Genomic DNA, 7,592 nt, shown 5'->3' with positions numbered 1-7,592 from the left:
TGGCACCACTAAGCATTATTGCTTAGCGCGTTGCTTTTGCCACGCATAGGTTCTGGAGATGCTGATCGAGAGCCCAGTAGACCGCAGACTGGGTGAGACCATCCTGCAGCTCTGTATAGTGTCCGTGTCACCTCACCATCTTCAGTGCATTGGTAGGACACTAGGTTTCATTTTGGTATTTTGTAACTAATTTTTATTTTATCATATGTAATTGAACTTATGTAATGTATTTTGATGTCCATGTAAATAATGAAAATTGTGGTTATGAATGTAAAATTTGAGTGTTTATTTATTGCTTGTATATGAGTATCATGAGAAATGAATGTTTGAGTAATGGAAATGTTGTTGAAAATCATATTGAGACTTTGTTGATGAAATGGAGTTGGGATTGTTTGGAAATGATTTTGGAAGTGTTTTTCACAGGTTCCGAAGAACTATTTTCTCCATTTTTAGCCGGTACTCTGCCGGATTTTCTATAAAATTTTCGGAACCTCAAATAAATTATAATTTCAATAAATGACTTAAATGAATTATATTTCACAAGTTATATTCAAAACTATGATAAAAATTAATTAAGATAAAATAGAGTGTTCCGATACACCATGTGACATAACTTACTCGGATATACTATTGACGGGTAAGGAGTGTCACAGTAAGTGCCAAAGTTGATTAAAGTTATCAAATATCAAGTCGAGAGTAGTGGAGTTATAATGAGTACTAGAGATGACAAAAAAAAAGAGGGGTAAACGAGTAGTCAGATGTGATGGTTTAGACTCAAAAGGAGGATGGTAGCCAACATACTACGACAAGGGCAGATAAACATAAAAATTTTTCACCATCCATGCAGATTCAAGGTGGAAAGATGTAAAATTTGCAATGGGTGACCGTATTCTTGAAGGTTTCTCCTATGAAAAGGGTTATGAGATTTGGAAAGAAAAGGCAAATTGGCAATCCGTTATATAGGACCTTTTAAGATCATGGACAAAGTGGGAGCAGTTGCCTATTAGTTAGAGTTGCCACCAAACCTTTCTCATGTCCACCCGGTATTTCACATTTTCATGCTTAGAAAGTATGTTCCTGATCCTTCTCATGTGCTACGACCAGACATAATGGAGTTAAATGAGAATTTGATCTTTGAGGAGCAACTAGCAGCTATAGTAGACTATCAGATGAGACAACTTTGGTCAAGGTAAATCCTTATAGTTATTCCTGTGGAGGAGTGAATCTATGGAGGAATGCACTTGGAAGTTAGAGCAGGATATGCGCAGCAAGTACTCATAAGTTTGATATGCAACTATGTGTCATTATTCTGCCTTGTGTAAAATTCGAGGACGAATTTTCTATAAGGGGGGAAGAATGTAACATCCATAATTTTCAAATAATTATATATATATATATATATATATATATATATATATATATATTATTTTATTTTATTCTAACCCTGGTATTGTGGACTTCGCATATGTACTTTCATTTTGTGGAAATTCGATTGTCACCCGGATCTGCAATTTTAGGTCGAGTAGATAAGCTGTTGGAACCATTTCAGAACCGTGTCAAGATTATAGGCTACCCCACTGTTTTCAGACGTTCTGGACACGTTTCAGTTGTCAGATTTGACATAGGTAAACTCGAACTCTACATTACTCAATTTTTACCTTATACTGGATTATAATAAAATTTATAAAATATTCGTGGATGATAAGAAAATTATGATTCCTATTGCAATAGCCTTATAATATTGTTAAGGACCGTAGGGCAGGTTTATAAAATTTTTAAAGTTAGTTTGGATAGTTTTTGAAAAATATTAGTTTTGAAGTCTTATAATTGAGTTATCTGATGTTGTGATTATTGCTTGATTTGGAGGGCCCAGAAGGGGCCATATAATGATGATGAGATATAGGTTGAGTTTAGAAGTGTTATTTGAACCATTTTGCAGGTTGGGTAGGTCTTAGGTATAGGGGAGACTCTACCGAATTTTCGGCACGACTTAAGACATCTTTGGTCTTTTCTTAGTTTGTATTGAGTCAAATGTATTGAATAATTGCAATGAAATTGTCAAGTGAGCCGGGACAGCCTTCTTCCTTCGTCCAGCCGCCGTAGTGACCTCGGTTCAAGTTTGTGAGTAAAATATTAATTTTAATTGTAATTTCAATATTATTATATGTTCAAGCATGCCCATGCATCACTTATAAATATGTATCTTTGTAGTTAAATACTAAGTATGTTTTATATTACATTCATAATTGTTGAAGTGCCATGGATGTTGTTTGTGGTAATTTGGAGCAGTGTGTGTGCGTGGCATGCGTGTGGTATGGTATTGGATATGGACAGGATGGGTAGACATGGCTTGAGAGACACTCGTTGAGATCCGGTCCTTCGGGGTAGACACGGCTTGAGAGACACTCGCTAGGACCCCACATTTGGTTTATTAAACGAAAGTCCGGCTTGAGAGACACTCAGTGGCATAGGTTGGATTAAGAGGGCTGTATGGGAGATCAACTCCCATATATGTATTGCTTGACAGTGTTGGGTGTGTGAGTGCTCCAAATTGCCTTTTTGCTGTTATGATATGAAAATTATGATGATGTTGCATTTCACTCCACATGATGCATTAGCTTTAGATAGTTATAGAGATTATGATTAAAATTGGTATTTTATTCTCTGAGTCGAATGCTCACTCCTGTTCATATATTTTTCTAAGCTACAGGAGGATTATTTGTTGTGGCTAACCTGCTCTTCTTCTTCGCAGATCCATTAATAGTATTTAATGTATTTTGTACAATTGAGTTAAATTTTAGACTCCGCATGTATTAGAAGCACTTATTTTTATTTTGGGCCTGTATTATAAAAGTTATATTGGACCTGTAAAATTATTTACTGCATGCATGATGGGATTGGATGAGGGAGCTAAGCTCTCATTTGAGTTATGACACTTTGCTTATGTGGAGGGTGAGCTGAGCTCCCCAATTTATTATATATTGTGTTTACAGGTCGGGGGCGAGTCAAAAACTCCCCGTTAAATAGTCCATTTTATGGTCGGACTTTGTCCTGCTGAATTCTTGAAATTAGGCCCAAATGGGCCTTAGGATTGGGTTGAGAATCAATTAGACTTACTACAGGCCTCGGAGGTTTTAGGCTGGCCCAGATCCTAGTGCCGGTCCGGCCCATAGGTTGGGTCGTGACAACCTTCCTTCTCAAGACTTGATGTAATATCGTTAAAGTCCCCTATGCAAAGCCAAGGGAGAAATTCCTTGCTGCCAAAGCCCGAAGTAAGTTCCATGAAGCTCTTCTCTTGTTACTCTCAGGGAATCCATAAAAACCGGTTAGTCTCCAAGTCAAGTCATTGGATTGAATAGAACAGTCAATAAAATTTCTATTATAAGCCAAAACTGAGAGATTAACACTATTTTTTCACATAATAGAAAGCCCATATCGAAATGTAAAAAGGAGCGAATCTCCTCCATACGAATCCATGCACTTTGGTTTCCATAAGAAAAAGAATTTCTGGCCGGTAAGTCAGAGATATATCTATGAGAACACGAACTGTGCGAGGATTACTGGCACCTCGATAGTTCCAACTGACTAGCTTCATGGCTTTCGATCGACCCGCCTCACGGGTTCGACCATTGATTTTGTGTAATTACCAACTGTTGAATCCTTTCTAGAAGAAATAACGTTAGTTATAGTTTTAGAGTTTCTAGGCCTTTTCTTGCCATCATCATTCTTTACAAGCCCATCTTCTTCCTCAAGCCCAAAGTTACTATCACGGCCCATACTTTGTTGATATGTGTCCATATGCCTTGTCCCATAATCCTTATCCGAAGAATTTGAATTGAAACTAAAGAGGGAAGCCCGAAAAATATGTGATGGTAACCCAGCAGATCCCCCAGACATAACCTCATTCACCGCAAAGTCCACCATCGAATCATCCCTCAACCAAGTACTGGACGATGTATTTTTTGTCATTAAAGTTATTAACAATGATATAATAAAAATTAATAATAATTTATTATGACTAATATTTATTACTAGTGATAAATACATATATTTATTACTAAAAATATATTTTTATGAGTGCTGCTAAATAGCTCAATTTGAGTTGACTCAAATGGTATTAATGTATATAGTTTTACTATTATATCCTTAAAAGAAAGAGAGGAAACTATTTAAAAATGGCTTCAAAGCTTAGAGCTAGTAAGATAGCTCATTTCATGGCTCATGCAAAGGAAAGCGTGCATGCAACAAGCTATTATTGCTTGCAGCTATGCACACCATTCAAGAACTGATGATTCGATGAGTGTGTTTACTGCATTAATGCATGCACATATGAGCTAACACATGCAGCAGTGATGAGCATTCCTTGTTTTTGCCTTCCTTAAAATATTTTCATTCTTTGTTTTTGCCTTCCTTAAAATATTTTCATTTTTTGTTTTTTCTTTTAAAGTTGATTCATTTTCTCAGTTTTTTCAATTTTTTTATGGCGGGGTTAAGTCAGGGAAGGTCATATCGTAGGCAATTGTTTGATGAGATATTTGATTTTAGTGAAGATGATAGTTTATTCGCTGAAGATGTGGAGGAAGATGAATCAGCTGGTGATCAAGATATGAACAAAGGAGGCATTAGAGCAGTAGCAAACACTAATGCTATTGAAGAAGGTCCTCTAACAGGGATGTTATTTCCTTGTATCAGCACTATGTTCAACTTCTATAAAGAACATGCTAGATTGAAAGGTTTTAGTGTTTTCAAAAGATCAGCAGTTAATGTACGGGGTGGATCTCGCAAATATCAAACAATTAGTTGCGATAAAGGAAGGAAAGCAATTGGTGCGAAATCATCAAAAAGGATAAATTGTCCTGCAAAGATTAATGCAATCCTAAGAGAAAATGGAATGTGGCAGATTTCAAAAGTTATTTCAAGTCACAATCACGAATTGGAACCTTCTATGTCTAGATTGATGGTTGCTCACAGGTCACTGAATATGGATATGAAGAGGAGATTGGAGGCAAACGATATAGCTGGCATAAGACCCGCAAAAAGCATTAGGTTGCTTGAAGTTCAAGCAGGTGGACCAGAAAATTTAAGCTGTTTGTCAAAGGATTGTCGAAACTTCATTGAGCGAAAGAGGAGGCTACGACTTGGTGATGGTGATGCTGAGGCTATACGTAAGTTGTTTGTGAGAATGCAATGAAACAATCCTGAGTTTTTCTATTCATTTGATCTTGATGATGATTCCAGGCTTTCAAATATTCTATGGGTTCATCCTCGTAGTCGAGCTGCTTACGAGGAATTCAATGATGTTGTTAGTTTTGACACTACTTACCTTGTTAATCGATACAAATTGCCATTTGCCACCATTGTTGGAGTAAATCATCATGGGCAATCTATTTTATTAGGATGCGCCTTGATCTCACATGAAGATGTAAACACTTTTAAGTGGTTGTTCATGACGTGGCTTGAAGCAATGGAAGATGTTCATCCCAATTCTATTCTTACAGATAAATGCGAGAGCATGAGGAAAGCCATTAGGGAGGTAATGCCTAATACTAGACACAGATTTTACTTGTGGCATATATTATGCAAGGTACCTGAGAAGTTTAAGGGTGTTAGTGATTATGATAGTGCATGCCTTGAGTTTAAAGCTGTAATATATGATAGCTTAACCATCGAGATGTTTGAGAGAAATTGGAATGAGTTTGTGGTGAAGCATGGGTTGGAAAGAAATGAATGGCTTTCCAAACTATATGTTGATAGGGAGTATTGGGTTCTAATTTATCTCAATCACACATTTTGGGCTGGAATGGTTTCGACTCAAAGGAGTGAGAGCATGCATGCCTATTTTGATGGGTATGTTAACTCAATGAGCACACTAAAGCAATTTGTGGAGCAGTATGAGATTGCTATGTGTGACAAGAATGAAAAGGAGTTCTATGCTGATTTCAAATCAAAAAACACAGTTGTAAATTGCATATCTGTTTTTGAATGGGAACAACAGTTTCAAAAGGCATTTACTAATTTAATATTCAAGCTCGTTCAAGAGGAGATTAAACGAATGTGGTATTGCCATGTCATTCAGCCAACTGAAGAGGGAAGGCGTGAAGCAGATAATGAACCAGGAATTGAGAGACATAAAATTATGGAGAAATCCATAATCAACAACTGGTTTCGTAGGGAGTTTGTTTATGATGTAGAGTACAGGGAAAATGGCCAATATTTCAGTTGCAATTGTAAGAAATTCGAATCAAAAGGAATATTGTGTTGCCATATCATGAGGTTGATGTCACTCAAAGACATAAAGTTCATCAACGAACGATATTTGCTTAGGCGATGGAGAAAAGATGTTAACCGTGTCCATAGTAAAAAGTTTTTTCATGGAGGGTACCCACATATGACAGAGGAGTTTGAGAAATACAGGGAGATGGAGAGGTTATTTCAAGAAGCATCCGATTTGGCTTACGATGACAATAAGATCAAATTTGTGAAACAACGGTTGGCTGAATTGAAGCGGGATTTATTGAGCTGGAATGATGGAATGATTGCTCCTACCAGTAATGCACAGGTTATTATTGACACTAACAATGCTGATGAAAATGAAGAAAATGAAAGAGTTATTCTTAATCCACATGTGACTCGTAGTCGTGGACGGCCACGAATAAATAGGCACAAATCAGTAAGGGAGATCACTCAACGAGAAAATTCTGGTAGGAATAGAAACAGTGGAAGGGGCAGGCGTAGAGGTCGACCAAGAAACAATATTAACTCGAATATTGCTGAGCAGGTATATATATATTTTTTTAAATTAGTACTAATGTTATTTATTTCATTTTTTTTTAGATATTTCATGTAACTTGTGTCCTTTTACATGTAAAGGTTGGGCCGCATAATAGCCAAACACCAGCAGCCAAACACAAGGAAATGTTGCTGATGCTGTAATTAATTCGATTGTCAGTGGAACTATACCAAGCCATCATAGTATTAGGCATTAAGGAACCCATTATACTACTAAGCATTACAATGGAACTGGTTAAGAAATTAGATTAGTATCATCAATGTAATAGCAATTTTTTTAAATTTTATTACAACTTATCTTCTGAAATAGCCAGAGTTGCGTTTATAACTTATCAAAATTAGTTAGCTAATTTTAGTCTGCTTCTGCTTCTCATGTAAGCAAGACGTAGCATATTATATAATTTATTATAACTCGTGTAAGATCATTTTTCTTGTTAAGTTGAGATTACATTTCTGGATTATAATCATAGCCATGGTCGGACAGTGCTAAATGGCACAAATGTTGTGGCACAAATAGCACAAATGCTTATAAAATGACATAACTATCCTTATTAAAATTTTGAATGGAAGAGATGTCAAGAGATAGAGTATAATTTGAATTTTCATTATCTCTCTTCTATCTAACAACTACTTGAGTAAATAGGATGAGAGTTCCCATGCTTTCCTTGAGCTACCCACTATAATTAATATTATGTGAGTTCCAATTATCTTTTTGAAAAAGTTTAAAGAAGTATACTATTGTTTTATTGAACAAACCCTTATTTGTATCTATCTTCATCTTCTTTCTAAGAAACTCTTTATTG

General features: G+C 36.1%; 1 protein-coding gene across 1 annotated transcript; it reads left to right on the top strand.

Annotated features, from left to right (window-relative positions):
- Positions 1-4,480: 4,480 nt before the first annotated feature.
- On the top strand, positions 4,481-6,933 carry LOC110655512 (protein FAR-RED IMPAIRED RESPONSE 1-like). The gene is made up of 3 exons (XM_058146210.1): positions 4,481-5,172; positions 5,239-6,778; positions 6,871-6,933. Exons 1-3 carry the CDS (start codon positions 4,481-4,483, stop codon positions 6,931-6,933), a joined length of 2,295 nt encoding a protein of 764 aa, XP_058002193.1.
- The last annotated feature ends 659 nt before the right edge of the window (positions 6,934-7,592 follow it).

Source organism: Hevea brasiliensis, chromosome 4 (assembly GCF_030052815.1).
Source record: "Hevea brasiliensis isolate MT/VB/25A 57/8 chromosome 4, ASM3005281v1, whole genome shotgun sequence".
NCBI lineage: Eukaryota > Viridiplantae > Streptophyta > Magnoliopsida > Malpighiales > Euphorbiaceae > Hevea > Hevea brasiliensis.
This window is presented reverse-complemented; position numbering and strand designations above follow the sequence as displayed.

Excerpts from the sequence above, each read along its gene's own strand:
- LOC110655512 (XM_058146210.1), top strand. The coding sequence starts at position 4,481 with ATGGCGGGGTTAAGTCAGGGAAGGTCATATCGTAGGCAATTGTTTGAT. Across the intron at positions 5,173-5,238 it reads GCTGAGGCTATACGTAAGTT|GCTTTCAAATATTCTATGGG; the intron begins GTTTGTGAGAAT and ends TGATGATTCCAG. Across the intron at positions 6,779-6,870 it reads ACTCGAATATTGCTGAGCAG|GTTGGGCCGCATAATAGCCA; the intron begins GTATATATATAT and ends TTACATGTAAAG.